At 41.0% G+C, this 17,995-nt stretch overlaps 1 protein-coding gene across 1 annotated transcript in view; it reads right to left on the bottom strand.

Moving 5' to 3' along the window:
• Positions 1–965: 965 nt before the first annotated feature.
• The window catches only part of PDGFC (platelet derived growth factor C), a 218,366-nt gene continuing 201,336 nt past the window's right edge, over positions 966–17,995 (bottom strand). The window contains exons 4-6 of the mRNA XM_022582211.2: positions 14,702–14,909; positions 9,834–10,051; positions 966–2,566 (exon numbers count right to left, since the gene is read on the bottom strand). Coding sequence (XP_022437919.1) covers positions 2,450–2,566; positions 9,834–10,051; positions 14,702–14,909 — 543 coding nt within the window. The 3' untranslated portion in view covers positions 966–2,449. The remainder of the gene's footprint in view (positions 2,567–9,833; positions 10,052–14,701; positions 14,910–17,995) is intronic.

The following is a 17,995-nucleotide window of genomic DNA, read 5'->3' as shown; positions in this document are numbered from 1 at the left end:
AACTATTATATATAAGATGGATAAACAACAAGGTCATACTGTATAGCACAGGGAACTATGTTCAGTATCCTGGGATAAACCATAATGGAAAATAATACGAAAAAGAATGTACTGATACACGTATGTGTAACTGAATCACTCTGCAGTACAGCAGAAACCAACACACCATTGTAAATCAACTATACTTCAATAAAATAAATTAAAAACAAACAGTTGGAAACGCTGGATTGAACACAGTTCCACCGATCACTGCTCTTAGATTTCAGAGCCTCTTGACTGTGCTAAAGAGCGTTGTCAACTGCCCAGAGGCAGAGGCAGCATAGAGCTTCCAGGGGAGCAGCTGGGCTGTATCTAAACAGCCTCCAGGGGGCTGCAACAAAACTATGAAAATAAGTCAATAAGACACAGCACGGATTTTCACTTTTTCTTTGTCTTCCACATGGTTGGGCGCAGGGTAGGACTGCCAGGTGGAAAAGTGCCGGAAAGGGTATTGCCTTGGAAGAAGAGTCTGGGACCTAGATGGCTCCCAGGCAAGTTCAAAGGCAGGGATCAGGTGTTGAAGATACCAGCCTGCATAGAGATCTACCTCTGAAACTGAGGCCGCCACCTGGAGGAGTGCCGTGTAAACTGTGTGGATCCACATGCCACATGGACCTGGGCTCAGCCCCTCTAGTACCAGCCGTTGGAAATGAAGACAAGAGTGGAAAGTTACCGGATCCCCGCCCACTGTCAGTTTCATACTACCATACAAGCTATCATCAAGCATTTCATTAACCACACGCAACTCCAAGCCATCTGCAATTTAATTTACCAGCAATTACTATCAAGATGACTGGGAAAAAGAAAACTACTGCACAAAAGCACTGGAGTCCAGGGGCAGGAAAGTCTCACCAGAAATGGTCACTTTTCTGCCTGTCTTTTGAATTGATACCAGCTTTTGCATAATAAAAATCATGGTAACACAAAATTCTGTCGCTTTTATTTTCTTGGCATTTAAGGGACAAATCTTGCAGACACACACTCAGTTTCTCCCCGAAACAGCTGCATTTTTTTATTTGGTGATTCAACACATTTTTAATTCAAATAGTCACCACTTAACCTAGGCACAATATTAAACATTTTACAAGCAAAGGATCTGACTGATTTTCTTTTTAATTGCCAGAGAGTATAATAAGTGAATCGGTTAAAGGATATACTTCTGTACATAAAAATATTCATGTATTTATACAAGTGCATGGAACAGAGTTTAAAGACAATCCAACCAGAACATCACAATAAATAGGATGTGGTCCTACAGGACAGCCAAGCATGCTTTGTCAGGAGGCTGTCAGGTCTCTTTCTTCAGGGTGCTTTATGTCCTACTGAGCTAGGCTCACATTTCCCAAAATAAGGGTTAGGGGTTAGTAATTCCAGGATGCCTACGGGAATATGCTGCTTCTTGCTGGCGTCTCCAGTGAGGGGAGTGGAAGATGACATATTTACTTATTTTCCAAGAGTCTTTGCCACTTATCAAATTCTATCCATTTCCCATGTCAGTATTTTAAAATGCAGACTGATCTAAGCTCTAGCACCATACAAGAAGGAAATACATGTGTTTTTGTCAGAGCAACAATATTTTATATCATCTTCGTCCCTCTGGCTATAACCATTCTGTTTAGAAAAATTTACCAAGCTAAAAATAGTTGATCTAGGTTGTCATAAAAAAGAATATTAAATACCTTTGGTAAAAATAGATATATTTAACAAGATTAGAAAAGCAAACAGTTATAATGTCAAAAGGAGACTATAAAAATGTACACAATAACACAAATAAACCAACTTATAAAGTGAAGATAAGGCCACTCTTCTTCTCAGGTTTGTCTGTTCCAAACCGTGGATGGAGGTCTGTTCTTCTAAGTGGTAGAAATCTGAGTAAGAAATAGGGAAAATCCAGTCTTTCCTATCAGCGTGACACAAGTTTAATTCACGGCAACACAGTTCTTTTTTTAAACCCACGTTGGTAGAACTTAGAACCCTCTGGCTTATGCATGTGAATGAGAAACAATCCCAGATTTCTGTGACTGTAGGCCCAGAGCAGGGGGCTTTAGAGTTAAGCAAGGCGACAGAACCAGGGGCTTAGGGGCAGTGTTTCCTGTGCTGACATGAACCTAGGCCACATCCAGACAAGAGACACAGATGCAGCCAAGGGCGCACGTGGGGACTTTGCCACTAACTAGGAATCTACAAGGTTCATCCTTTCCCCGGCAAGGACTTTTCTCCTGTCGTGAGGCCTTTTCTCCTGTCCAAAGGGCCGTTGCACAACCCCTACTTCTGCGTGGCATCTCCTCTCTCAGAACACGCTGTAAATCCTGAAGATGAAAGGGCCCTGGAACCAACAGCCAGCCGGGATTGTGGATGGAGATAAGGCACGAGCTCTGTCGCAGTGGCAGCCCTGAGCCACCGCGAGGCGTTATCCCCCGGGGTTCCCCCTGCACACGCAGTCACACTCTTCGTGGTGCTCCAGGGCCACGTCCGTGAGCGACTTATGCAGCCCCCGGACGCCCGTCTTGGGTCGCAACTGAAGGACCTGAAAGGGAACGATGGAAACCACCTTTAAAATCAGGCCACGTCTGCAACTTCTGGTTTCATGGACGAGGTCAATTTCAGACCAGAATCTCGGGGTCCAACAGCGACCTACACGTTTTAATTTTTAACTACTGAAGGCAGGATGAACATACTCCCCCGCTCCTCAGAGGAATCACAAATGATCATCATCACTGTATGAAAGGAAGGACCTTTTAATACCAACGATTTGGAAGGAGGCTGCTCAGAATAAAGGACAATCCTTACACAGAGAACGGACTCGTGGTTGCCAAGGGGGAGGGGGTGGGGGAGGGAGGGAGTGGGAGTCTGGGGTTAGCAGAGGCCAACTATTACATATAGAACGCATAAACACCAAGGTCCTACTGCAGAGCGCAGGGGACTATATTCAGTATCCTGGGATAAACCATCACGGAAAAGAATACGAAAAAGAACGTACATATGTGTATAACTGAATCAATTTGCTGTACAGCAGAAATCAACACAATGTTGTGAATCAACTATACTTTAATAAACTAAACTAAAAAAAAAAAAAACCGTCCTTAAATGGAAAGACCCACCATGCCATGCCCGCTTTCCTTTACACACCTAACTGTATTAGAAAGAATTTCACCTTGGTTAGGTGTCTTGGAACCACTAATGCGCATTTCTGTTTGTTGGCTTCTTTCACTCACTCATTTACTCACACACTTAGCAAATATTTATCCTTGAAGCAAGGCAGGCAAGTACTGCGATGCTGCGAAAAGAAACATGGTCTGCAGGTGAGTCTCAGTCAGTTATTGCCACTCATTAATGCCCTTGGCCAAAGGTCAAGTCCTCCATCAACTTGATGACACGGATTACACGTACTTCGTAGACATCAGCCTCGGTCACAGCTAACTTTCTGCAGCTGGGTCCTAGTGCACTGTAGACGGTTTGGCAATAATGACAAGAATGCCTCTATTAAATGAAGTTATTTGCAGTTTGGATGGTTGAGATTCTTAACCAGAAATATAGCACAACGGACACGGATACCAAACACACCCTTTTCACACTGTGACGGAAGGGCACGGCTATGTACTCTAAGAGACTATCTGACGTGTCTGATAAGAACTCACTACTCAGTGTGTATTATTACGTTTTAGGTCTTATGACAGAAATGGTGAAGTTTTAGAAATTATGTGGCTTCGGCTTACGAACAAAGCCTAGAGCACAGAACAATATGAAGTTGTCCAGTTTCTCTGCTCTCTGGGTCTGACACGGATAACCTCATAGAGCAACTTCTAAAAGATAGCGTTGCTGGAAATATTCATTAATCCAAAAAGGCAAAGGTCAGGTTTTATGACTGTCTTACTTGAAGATTTAAAAAAGCAAAACAGAGAACGGTCCCTCATTTGGAGTATGTGGTCATATCGAAGGTTTTGAATGCTTATGGGTTGCCAGGCGCTCTAATAATGTTTTTACATACTTTAACTCACAAGAATTCTACGAAGTAATTTGCAGTTATTACCCCTATTTTACATGTGAGTGAACAGAAGCTTAGAGAGAATGAGTGGCACAGCCAGTGTCTGTACTTCTGCCAAACAGAAATGATTAGTATCCATAATCTAATGTCATACTAATGTCATCTAATGTCATCAAGACTCAGAATATTACTAGGCATACACTCTATTTATTTAGTAACTTTCTTCCTAGAGAGATAAACTGCAAAATCTTATGACAACGATGAGAAACAGTAAACTTTTAAAGATTCTCTATTACATTTACAATTCCAGAATAAAAATTACTAAGACTATTATGTTAATGAGAAACTGAACCCAATGAGTATTGAATATAGATCACGGGTTGGTACTGATTTCTTGTTTTTGACCAACAGAAGGCGGTGTCAAAGCCAACTTCTCTTAAGATGCTGGCACTATACCTTAGCAGCACACTCGCGCTACAGATGGCTTCTGGAATGAGGTTGGGTGGAGGTACACTGCGATATTGGCATAGACAATGTCTTTAAATCCTATGTCCACTTGTATACATTTTCCCAGTTGGCAGGGGAAAAATAACTATGAAGGCTAATGGTTAGAGAGGCCGCCATATACAGTCCTGACAGTCGATGACACCAGGCTGCAATCCTACAGTCTTTCCTTCCTCCGCGGTGCTTACGCAACACGCGTTCGCCAGATAAACGTCCCCCCCACATGCCCAGTCTTCATCCACTGATACCTGTGGACATTTACAAATAGCAGAAGAATCTCATAATGTTCCAGTGACGTTAAGGTCTTGTGCGTGGTGTGGAGGGGTGGGTGATAATCAGTGTTTTCCCTCTCAATTCCCTTTGAAAGTTTGGACTTTGGGAGACAAAGAGAGACTTGGAAGATGACCAGCTGGTCCCAGATAATGTTAAAGAAGAGAATTTGGTTTTTAGGACACAGCTTATGACACAGAAAAGAAACAAGGTAGAAGCACATCTCACAAAAATGTTGAGGAAGAGGTTCAAACTAAAATTACGAGGCCATGAAAAAATAATCCAGGGAAAAGCTAAAACCAGAGACTGCGGACAGAACAGATCAGGCACAGAAAGACCCATCAAGGAATGATGCCCAAAATTCTGGGCGGCATAGAACCTTGAGTGATGGGGCTCACTTAGAATAAGGCAATTGGGTGGTATATTTATTTCCCCCAAACAAACAGATCTAAGCAAGAAAACACTACGTGTTAAGGAAAGAAGTGACACTAAATATGCGAGGACATAAACAAGGTGAAACTCATCATGCTGATTAAGAAAGGAAGGAAGGAGCGAATCTGTTTCTTCCCTCAGAGTCTCCTATAGGTCTTTTTGCCGGAAAGAGAATACCGTCCTACCTCTGGGCAAATTCATTAAATCTTTACTGATCATTTGCCATACTTTAATGAGGCTAGGAACAGGGAGGAAGTGAAGGTGAGTGAGACAATCGCTGGCATATACTGAGGGCTTGAAATGTGCCAGACCTCGTTCTAAGCCTTATTCATAATAAGGCACGAGGGGTGACAGCTCACTTCACAGATGGAGAAATCGAGGCCCAGGGGACGAAGTAATTTGCTCCAAGTCACACAGCTAACAAATGTCAGATTCAAACCCTGGATGCCCAGCCTTGGAGTCCCCGCTCTTGAGTGCTACACTGTGACGGGATCTTTACTCTGAGTTCTCAATTTGGGAGAAACAAATACAAATAAATAATAATTATGAAATAAAAAAAGTTAGCTTATAGAGATATCTTTAAAGTCCTACACATGCACAGAGGAGGAATGAGTTACGCTGGGATTGGCGGGAAACTCAAAAGTGTTTCAAGGAAGAGGCAACATCTAAGTTTATACGTATGTAAAGCTCCCGTCTTGCTTTTTTGAGAATTCCTATTCGGGAGACGGGGAAATTAAGAAAAAACATTTTTTGTTTTTGGCTAAAATGGCTTGATACAAAGAATCAATCTTAATGATACTATTATGCTATAATATTATACCAAAACACTACTACAGTAATATCATTATATTTTATGAGACTTTTAAGTCTGTAAACTTAGTTTTGATACAGTGGTTGAATGAAACTCAAGGAAAATGCTAAAGGAAAGCAAAAGAGGGAATAACTCAGTTATATTTGTAGTGATACAAACGGACACACATCAGCTTAATATGCAGGGAAGCTGGTATAATAGAACTGGATGGAAGAGAGAAAAATTAAAACGCCTAAGCTCTGTCTTTGCTTTTGCCTTGTCCATGAAGTGGGATAATCTTTAAACTGAAAATTGGAGCAATGATCATCAAAAAGAATTAAAGCCCAAGATGGGCTTAACTTTGAATGAGTTAAATCTCTAGATCCAGATGAATGGTTTTCGATGACTTAAGAACTATTTTGAATTACGTTTTCAAAAAATTTCACTTATTTAGGAGTAGTACTAGTACTAGACTCAGAACTTGCAAAATATAAGACTGAGAAAAATCTAGGCCTCAGAAATCATGAATTACACCAAACAAGTAATCCTTTTTTCATAGGGTAATTTGATGGTTAACGAAATAACTATCACAGAAAAATTTGTAATTCCCACAGAAGAGAACTGAGATGATTGGATTGGAGATATCTATGAGAAATGTGGAATAGGTAACCATGTATATTTCTGCACACACACATTAGAGATATTTGTGGGAAACTTGCACTACAGGGTCGTACAATTAGATAAGCATCCGAAGTTGTAAGTGTGGACATGCAGAGAATACATATAATCAACCCCACCTGAAGACTGGAGAGGCTAAATCAATACCGTTCTGGAAGAAGGTCAGTGAGTGTCCAAGCACTGACCATGGCCTTTCCCTACACAAGAACTTTATCTCAGACTTTAAAACAGATACTGCACGTTCTGGGGCAACTTTCTGGAGAAACCTAAAACTAACGGTATTTGAAAAGAAATTTACAAGTATAGGATGGGGGAGGATACACTTGATCTGAGGACTGATTCAGCTGCCCCAGAAGCATGATACCAACTCAGCATCTGATAAACTTGTTTAGAAAAGCTCTGGGTTTTACAGGTCATAGCAAGGTTGAGTCATAAACCCAAGACTTGTTGGCTAAATCAGGTCCCCAGATACACTTTGCTTAGTAAGTCCCTGCTTTAGAAAGTTCAAAATGAAATGATTTTAGGTGGGGAAGGATCACCCCAGCTTAATTCCTACTCTCACCCTATTCTTTTACATTATGCCAACAAACTCTAAGATCTGCCGACCCTTTAAGGCCTTTTAACTTTCATGTGCTTTAGGGCTGTCACTGAGCAGGACCCTGGGAGGCCTTCCCAGAGCAGACCTCCTCGCCCGCCCGGCCACATGTCCTCTGCCTGTCTTTTGTCTGTGGAAAAACTCTAGTCATTTAATCAGAGAAACGAGAAAACGCAGAAAGAAAGGAAAACAGTACGGCAAGACGAAATAATACCAGTTTAGCCATTAAGCAAAGTCAAGGACCTTTAGTTCCTCCTCACGGGCTACAGATATTCTGAGTCAGGTCCCTTGAGCTGTTCTGCAGATACTGGAACCGCCACCAGATGGGAGAAGTTCACTGCATGCTGCCCACAAGCATGTAGATCCCAGACCGGTTGGAACCAGAAGGTTGATGATGTGGACTCCCGATGACCTCACCACCAACCAGTCGGAAGAGTGTCCACCAGCTGATCACGCACCTCACCCTGTCTTTAAAAACCTGTCCCTGAAAGCCTTTGAGGAGTTGGGCCTTTTAAGCCCTGGCTGCCTGGTCTCCTTGCTTGGCGCCTGCAATGAATGCTGCACTTTCCTCCCCACGACCTGGTTCAGCAGCTTTACTGCCCCAGCAAGCAGACCCGAGTCTGGCTCGGTAACAAAACTACCACGTTAAGGGTTTTTTCTTGACTAGACTTCCAGTTCTTAGAGTAGCAACAAGCCGTCCTCTAGGCAGAGTGGAGCTGGGGCTCCCGCAAGCTCCCGAGGACCTCCTCCTGAACAGGAGTGCACGCCGTTCCCAGCACAAGGATCTTTAGACGTGTGTGGTGTAGAAACGAAAGTGGAATATGAGGACGGCAGTCAACAGTCCTACTTTTATCCCAGACTGCCAGGTTTGGATGTCATCTTCTAAAACTTGCCATCTAACAATTGTCAGAGGATAACGCCTTTAGGAAAAACCTGAGAGATTATCATAGTTTGCACATATTTTACAGAGGTTAAGTGTCCTGTGGATGGTTACAAGTTAATGGTAGATCTAGGAGGGAAACAGGCACCTTGTCTGGAATCCACTGCTTTTCTCCCACTTAATCACCTGCCAACACAATATTGGGGAAGAGCTGGGCAACCACGTCACATGAGCGCAGCTACCTGTTCAGATTACCCAACAGATGAGGGTTTCACCGACGTCTCCACTCACAGGTAAAATCATTTCATTTATTAAGTGGGTATTTAGTTCGTGTTATTCTTTTATTTAGCAGAAAAAAGTGAAAATGAATGAAGCCATATCCAAATGAAGTCAGGAGGCAGATTTTGGTTTGGTTTTGTGAAAATTAAAGTTTGTAAAAGACATTTTGTAAAAATTGAAGGTGAGCCATCAGGAAGGGATTGCTTCCGGATGTACGAAAGCTAGGTGCTTCTGGGGAGGACTGGAGGGGGTTGGGTATCACCGGGGATAATGAAAATTTGAAATGTATAAACTCTAAGGTCCCCAAGGCTCTGAAAAACAATGAATAATTACTGACATTTAATATTGTATTTTCCTTAATTCCATGGAATAAAGGGAAGGATGAAGAATCTATAAAAAGCTTAACATACTATTTGGGGCACCATGAATAAGAGGAAGATATAAATGATGAAATAACAGGAAGTATAATTATGAATATGTCCCTTGGAATTTATGTGCCCAAATGGCCCCAAATGGAAAGATAAATATTAAAGATCTTTATTTTCTCCAAAATAGACCATAATTTACCTCCAAGTCTGTCTTTAAAATATTGTCCCTTCATATTTTGAAGAGGTGAAAAGTTTCACCCATTTTCCTCCCTGGAAAAACAGTTTCTTTTTTGTATGAGACAGAAAACCTCCACTGAGTACCCATGATGTGCTATCAGAGGACAAGCTTTCTAAATCCTTGATGTCTGGTTTCCTGAGTTCAAGGTCCTAATTAAAAAACAGGGATTTCCCTGGTGGCGCAGTGGTTAAGAATCTGCCTGCCAATGCAGGGGACGGGTTTGAGCCCTGGTCCTCGAAGATCCCACATGCCACGGAGCAACGAAGCCCGTGCGCCACAACTACTGAGGCTGCACTCTAGAGCCCGTGAGCCACAACTACTGAGCCTGCGCTCTGGAGCGCACGAGCCACAACTACTGAGCCTGCGCTCTAGAGTCCATGAGCCACAACTACTGAGCCTCCGCTCTAGAGCCCACGAGCCACAACTACTGAGCCCGTGCGCTACAACTACTGAAGCCCACGTGCCTAAAGCCCGTGCTCCACAACAAGAGAAGCCACCGCAATGAGAAGCCCGCGCACCGCAACGAAGAGTAGCCCCCACTCACCGCAACTAGAGAAAGCCCGCACGCAGCAACGAGGACCCAACGCAGCCAAAAAACAATAATAATAAATTTAAAATAATAATAATAATAATAATAAATGAAAACTTGAGCTCTTTGGTAAACCTTGGTTTTGTCTGGTCTGGTTTTCGGGAAGACGACATCTCCCTTCTAAACCAAAATCCACTTCAGAGAGGCTGGTCTGTCATCTTTCGGGAAGGGAAAGGCTGTCCGTACCTCGTGATACTTCTTGGTGACTTTGCTGGGGACACACTGACACTCGCTGCAGGTGTGCAGGCAGCACGCGCAGTTCCCGCCGCAGCGCTTCACCAGGAGACAGCCCGGCCAGAAGACGGTGTCGGTCCTCTTGAGCTCCTCCCGGATGGACACGGAGAAGTTGCGAGGCGTGCAGCTATAGAGCCGCACCTCTTCCTTGAGCAGGTTCAGGCCCAGCACTGCACGGCACACAGGGGAGCAGAGGAAGAGGCGGTCATGCTCTGAGCCTTGCGATTTCACCAAGCGCCCTCGCGCTCTCTCTCTCATACAGAAATCTAGACATCTCCCGAACAATCGCCCCAATAAGAACCCCGATTATTTAACTAGGTCTTAGGGCGATGCAGCTCGCAGGCTGGGCTTTCCGTTTTATGGCAAACAGAGCTTCCTTGTGACCCAGGGACGGATGAAGGGACGGCATTGTGCAGTGTTGAGGATGGAGACTACAGAGGAGTTACCAGCTATAAACAGGAAACTTTCTAGAGAAAAAGGGGGCTACACCTTTTAACCTTTGGAAAAAAGTAAACAAGGGGGGCGTGGGAGGGAAGAATAGAATGTAAAAGGAAAACTTTGATGAAAAAACAGATGCGATTTTTAGAAGGATGACAAGCTCCCGCAATGAATGGAGCACAACGTACAGACACTTGTTGACAGAACCTTCTATAATCTTCCTGGCAACAAGAATCATAGAGCGTGAAAAGGAAATGAAGCAAATGAATTTCTGAAGGCGGCTGAGTGGACCAGGAGTGGGGAAAAGGACACGTTTTAAAGGAGCAGAAGTTGCTGGAAAGCACTGCTTCTGGCGCGTTGAGAAATTTTTGGACTTGGAAATTGAGCTTAACTAGACTCCTTTTCCGATTTCTATTCTCCTGAAGGGCAGAAGAAATGGCTAATTTATAACCACTGTCTCTATTCTTTTAGTAACTTGGTTAACTATGCTGTGTTTTATTCTTTAAGAGAGTGCCTCCATGTGAAGACCAAGCCAAACGTCCTTTCATCAGATTGTTGCAGTATGTTCTAAAGAACCATTGTTATTAACTATAAAATGACACTGCCTCAGTTAAATCATATCAAAATAACACATCATGTTTAACATGAGCTTACATATAACATATGAAGTAGCTGATAATTATTAGGATAAGCAATTCTAATATGATTTTAATTTCTGCTTTATAGCTTTGCCTTTTTTCCCCTAGAAATATTCAAATCAAAGCAATTCCAATAAAATTGAAGTTTTGAATAACATATAATTCATCAGAGCTTTTTTCCTTCAAAAACAAAGTTTTTATTAAAATTTAGGAATACTATCTAAAATATACTAAATCTGGTTAAATACCTTTTCAGTAATATTGGCAACATTATAAATAATATTTTCTGGTTAAAGATAGCTTCAGGTAATAACAATCACTACATAACCCAGTCTTAAAAATTAAATGCCAACATTTTAAAATACTTTTAAAGTGACAAGGTAATTAAGAATCAAATGCTTGTTTTCTTAGCTAGGTTATTCTTGGGTATGTGGTCAAGTTTTTCTAAAATGTCAAAGGAAGCCAATGTAAGTATTTTCAAGAAATATATTACAGCTTATGCAAATGCAATTGTCAATTATAAGCACACGTAAACCATATGGTTGACTAAAACCTTGGTCAAGTAAGGGAAACACGGAGCAAATGCTAATTCAGTAAGTTCATTTCAACATCTTATTCAGCTAGAAATTATTTTTTCCAACTCAAGAGAAAATCACTGTTTTATTTGAGTATCTAAAGATTTCCCTTTCATCTGGAAAATGACCCTGTGACAGTAAAGCTTTTAAATATTTAAGAGGAAAAGAGTTCATTCTTTCGAGGGCCATTAAAGAGAAGCTTATCTCTAATAAAATTAATGAGATAATTAGGTTAAATGATGTCACGTATTTTACCTCATTTCATTTTGCCGAACCCTAACCTATGTCTGTACACGTACTGCTCTTTCACTGTCAAAGCTGTATATGAGCTTCTTTGAATCTTTTCGCTAGAAGTTAACATCTAGGCAAGGAGAGAGAAAACCTAAGACAGGCACACACATACAAAAGCCAGTTGCCAGAGTTTTTAATGCTTCTTTAAGATTTATCCTTCTTTAGAATGTGAATGAAGCTCTCAGCTTTCAAAGGATACTCATCTACCTTAAAGAGTTTTAAACATACTATTTCATGAAACTAGAAAATGAGTCTGTATATGTTAGCTTTAAAATGTTTACTTAACCACAATAAAAGGTTAGATGGATTTCCCAAGTGAACCAAGTTATGATACCTGCTACAATGTGAAAATTTAAACAGGCTTTCAACTTAGCTTCCACTCATCTATCATGTTTGACACAAAAGTCAAAAGCCCTTTTTAAGTACTAGTTAAGCCTGACTTAAAAAATATGGGTTTTTCTTTTCTGTAGTAGTAAGGTATGAATGAACACGCTGAACCAGAGGAAGAAAGGGACAATAAAGAAAAGGAAAGACGTTAACACAGTCCCCTCTGGGCTAAAAATACAAGTAAGGACTTTACATTTAGCACACGTTATTTGAAATTTATGCTTCCTACTTCTAGGGCTTCAAACACATCTAAGCATCGTTAGAATAAGTCACGTGACTACGATCGGTGTCACAAATTCTCCAAACATTGGGTAGAACATCTAGTCAAAAAACAAAGAGAGAGATCATGCACCAACACATGCATTTTAATAGCTTAACTGTAATAATGTGGAAGTCTCCCTCTGCAAAATATCTGTAAAGTAAACGTAGCCTTCAGATGCTTTATTTCCTTTTCGTAACAACCTCCTAAGACAATACATGCATTAGCTTGTCTTTCTAAAGAATGAAGATTTGAAGCCTGTCGCCAATAAAAACTGTTTTTCTAATGCCTGTTTTCTTGTTCAGATTCATAAATATTGCAAGTTTTCCTGAACAGGATAATAGTGATTGAAAAGAATTACGATCACAGTTTACTTTGTCAGTGTTCATTTTTTTCAGACACTCAGCCCAAGGATATTCTATTAACGTAACGCAATCTGAGGGTGGTCTTTCTAAGATGAATGTGGTAACGCTGTGATATGTTTATTCTGTGGAAAATCTATCTCAATCTCTAATTAGAAGCTTTTAAATGTTTTACTCCTCCTTCCTTTGTAGAAAGACTCCCGTGGGGGGGAGTTGGTTTTGTCTATAGAGATGTTATCCCACACCTGCATTTTAGTTTATGTAGAGTTCCAAAAATATACACTGCTTTGCTCACACTTACTGTACACCTAAAAAGTTAACAGCTTTGGCAAACTGCAAAGGGCTTCAATTTGGAAAGTGTTAAATGAATATTTGAGAGATCTGGTTCAGCGCTGGGCCTTTTAAATACACCCTAGCCTCCGGCCAAATCTTCACTGAGCACCACGTGAGAGGTACAGGCATAAAGGCAGGGTTAGAGGGGAGATTTTCAGGCTCGTATCCCAAGATCGGCTGTCAAAAAACTAGATCTGAGCTCAGTCCGGTTGACTCCCTCTGCTTCTTACGGATCCACAGGATAATCTACCTCGAATTTGCTAACAAAGGCTCTATTCAGGGGCGTTTCAGCCAGCCTTGCAAATCTTCATCTTCCCGTTCCTAAGTGGGAGGGAAGGGAAGTGTTGTTGGTGGTGAGTTATTTATCACGATCATGTCCTATAAATATGTAACCGTTTTCAACATCTGGACAAGATGCAGCTGCCTCTGGACGTGAACAGCGATTTCCAATATCGCTGAGAGGAAACCAGGGCTGCTGGTCCAGCAGAACACCGTGCTGGGCAAGTCCGAACATGATCTGCTGAGATGTAAGTCCTGATCAGAAGGGCTGCGACTCTTAGCAGGAGAGGGCAGGAATCGGGTTTCTTTCTGACCAGTCTGATGCAATCTGCCCCTGTGAGTCGCTCAAATTAACTAAACACTGTGCTTTCTACAGACTTTCTGCAGACTGTCCTCCGTTCTCTAAAGGGACCCTGGGTAGATTTCAAAGTTTCTGACAGACTGAAACAGATTGTCTGAGGGCTTTATAACTACCCAGTTACGTTTTCATTTGTGTTTGAGAGGGATGCTTTCCAAGTTTAGGGTGACGAGGAAAGTTACCTGACCTGAGAACAGATTCGGCTAACATTATCTCCAATCTCTTGACCATGTGAAATTAAGTTTAATTATCAACACTTTCACTCTTGAAGGGAGATGTGCTCATAGAATCAAAAGTGATCATTTCAGAAGCATATTCACATAGAAAAAATTATCATGGTGTGAGTTCCTTTAGAGCATTATTTTCTTACAGTGACTTCTATCTTGGAAACTACAGTTCTGTCTTCTGGGGAACCATTGTTATTTTTCGTATTATTTAGAAAAGTTTCTAGGCTTAGGAAATGGAAATTGATATAATCCTGACTCATGGGGTCATGGTGAATACAGATTTTAATAGAGCTTTCCCCTTTTCTAGCCCTAAACCTGGTTTAGCAGCTACGATAATCTCTCTTGAATCTCTGAATCAATATACCCCAAATATTAAGTTTGAATAAGCAATGTTTCTTGTGAAATGTAGCACAGGACTTCATCAAAATGATATTTTTGAATTAAAGAAATAACAGGAATTTTCAGCAAAAGCATCTCTTTTAATCTTCCAAACCCTCCTTTTATATGTATTCTTATTTAATATGTAAATATGCTCAAATGTTAAGAAGGTTGATTATTTAAACTTATCGGGGAAGAATTTTAAACTCTCCTCATTTGAAGGTATGGCAGAAGAATCTGAAACATTAGCTGCTAAGAAACTTAAATGAGGTTCTAACCTGAAGAGAGAGCTTACCTCTGGATTTTCTTCCAAACACAAAAGCCTTGCCCAGCAGTTGCCAAGTGGGCCTGTATAGATCTTCTAAGTCCAGCTGCCATCTATCTGGTTCAAGATACCGAATAAGATCTTCCAAGGTGCTAAAGGCAGTGACAGCATTGTTAAGCAGGTCCAGTGGCAAAGCTGCAGCGGGTAGCACGGAAGGACTCACAGTTTCTGTCAACTGCTGAAAGTAAAACGAATCCAGTGTCAGACGGCAACCGTTTTTAAAAAAACGACGTGTTCCTTCTGGACCCACGCACGAGGTTAGATAGGCAGACTGAGGCCGAAAACACCTGGAAGTGAAATTGTATTCAACCCCAGTGAGCAGTAAACTACTTTGCCAAGACTTCATGCAGATGAACTTGGACGGAGTTTCTGTGGGAAAAGATTTTCAATGGGCAAGACACTCACTTTCGTTACCACAAACCACGGTAGGTGTGGGTATCTGTTGTTTACACAAAACAGAAGATGCCTCCGTGGTTCAGTTATGGACTTAACAACGGAAGCCTTAATAGAGCTTTTACCAAAGTTTTCTTTTGTTTTCAACTTTTTATCCTCCTCATTCTGGAAAATCACCTGGGAACTCCCAGGTGTGTCAGAAGAATTAAAAATGTAATGTAAAGTAATTAACCCATAAAGAATAAGAAAAAAAATATATAAGTGAAAAGCTAAAGCCTTTGACGTTGGAGAAGGAGTTGTTAATCAAGATAGAAAACACCCAAACCATAAAAGAGAACTTTGATAAATTTGCCTAAATTTTTTGTAATAAACAGTTAAAATACAGACGGTGGGAGAACACCTTGGCAAACCATATACCTGTCACAGGACAGAGTACACGGAAAAAAACAAACTCAATACAAAATGGACAAATTCCAGACAAGAATCTTGAATGGCCACTAGACATATGAAAACATGCTTAAAATTCATTAGTTATCAGAGAAATGCAAACCAAAATGAGATATTTCACATACAAAAAAAAGAGATACTATTTCACTTACAGGAGATCGGCGAGCATTGAAAGGAAAGGATTGCCAAGGATGTGGGTAAATTGGAATTTTTCTGGTCTGCCTGCAGAACTGAGTATATATTGGTATCACTGTAGTTGATGTAACTGATGTACACAGGATACTAAAGTTGAAGATGGATATGTCCCATATCCCTGTAGTTCACTTTTGAGGCTATAGCCTTTTATTTGTGCACATGGAAATATGTGCACATGAATATATCAGTTCATCACAGTGTTGAAAGGAGAAAAGCTGAAAACCACCTAAATGCTCATGTATAGAGCAATGGATTAAAGTACACCATTTTAAAAGGCAAGCACCAAAAGGAGGTAATAATTTCAGGAAAAGTCCGTTAAGAAACACCCTCCTCCCTTCCCCAATTTTTAAAGTGGACTAAAAGTGGGGAGTGGTAGCTTAGAACTGAAATCAAAGCAGGCAAAATAAATACAGGAACAAATGTTCCACTTAATTTTTTAAATTTATCTATTTGTTTATCTGCCAAAGAAGAAAAGGGAATAGCATGGAATAAAGCATTTATGTTGACTGATGTGTATTACAGTAATGTTTATAATAACAAAAAGTCGGTCACAATCTAAATTTACAATAGTGGAATAGTTAATGACCCTGCAGTCATAACTGAAATAGTGGGACAGGCATTAAAAACGAGGCCCTCTAGCAAGATGTGGAGCAACCTAAATGTCCATCGAGAGATGAACGAATAGAGAAGACGTGGTACGTATATACGATGGAGTATTACTCAGCCATAAACAAGAAGGAAATAATGCCATTTGCGGCAACATGGATGGACCTAGAGATTGTCATAGTGAGTGAAGTCAGTCAGAAAGAGAAGGACGAATACCATATGACATCACTTATATGTGGAATCTAAAATATGACACAAATGAACTTATCTACAAAAGAGAAAGAGACTCACAGACATAGAGAACAAACGTATGATTACCAAAGTGGAAAGCGGGCTGGAGGGGGAGGATAAATTAGGAGTTCGGGATTAACAGATACAGGATATTAGATATAAAATAGATTAACCAACAAGGACCTGCTGTATAGCACAGGGAATTCTATTCGATACCCTGTATTAAACTATAATAGAAAATAATCTGAAAAAAGAAGATGTACATATATGTATTACTGAATCACTTTGCTGTACAGCAGAAATTAACACAACACTGTAAATCAACTATACTGCAATAAAAAAAAATGAGGTCTTGGGCTTCCCTGGTGGCGTAGTGGTTGAGAGTCTGCCTGCCGATGCAGGGGACGCGGGTTCGTGCCCCGGTCCGGGAAGATCCCACATGCCGCGGAGCGGCTGGGCCCGTGAGCCATGGCCGCTGAGTCTGCGCGTCCAGAGCCTGTGCTCCGCAACGGGAGAGGCCACAACAGTGAGGGGCCCGCGTACCGCAAAAAAGAATAAAAAAAAAAAAAAAAAAATTAGGTCTTCTAGGATTTTTTTATTAAAAAAGAAATGCCTAATATGTAGTAAATGACAAGAAATCCAAGCTATGTAAACATAGCATTATTATACCATGATTTCAACATACATACATTGAAACAAAACAAAGAAAAATCAAAAGCACCTAAAATGTGGAGTGTTCATCTATGGTTTTAATGAGAATGGGTGATTTCCATTTTCTTCCTTATACCTATCCATATTTTCAGCATTTTCTATAATAAGTATGGATTCTTTCTAGAGATCAGGTAAAAATGATAACATTTGCTATAATTAAAAAAACTATCATATCAGCTCTTCCTTTTCATCGTCATTACTCAGATACAGGGCAGACCCTGAAAACAATGGACTATATTTAGCAGTCTCTAACCTTGTCTCCCTGCCTTTACTCTCTTATTCCTTTTATTCTATGCTGCATAACCCTGGGTTAATCTACCTAAAATAAGTTATCGCTGATCATGGGATGGATTTGGACAAATGCCCAGAGTGATTTCTCATCTGGAAGATAAAATCCGAATTCCTTTCCCTGCACTCAGAATCCTCACCACCTGACCTTCACTCACCTTTCGCATCTAACCCTCCACTCATCAAAGACAGGCACATTTTGTCCCAATCAATCTACTCCTCACTGGCTGCAGCGCGTGGCATATTCCTCTGACCTTGACCTTGCGCTTCTACCCATGCTTACGTTGCTGCCCCCCCTCCCCGGGCAAAACTCTCCATCTTGTGATCCACATAATAAATCTTTACCATTTCTAACAGCCTTTCTTGAAACCCAATCCATCCATGAAACCTTCC

Source organism: Delphinapterus leucas, chromosome 5, assembly GCF_059928025.1.
Source record: "Delphinapterus leucas isolate spDelLeu-1000000601 "Yukka" chromosome 5, BTC_Dleu_Yukka2, whole genome shotgun sequence".
NCBI classification, from domain to species: Eukaryota; Metazoa; Chordata; class Mammalia; order Artiodactyla; family Monodontidae; genus Delphinapterus; species Delphinapterus leucas.
The sequence above is the reverse complement of the archived record's forward strand: the minus strand, read 5'-3'. Positions and strand labels throughout refer to the sequence as shown.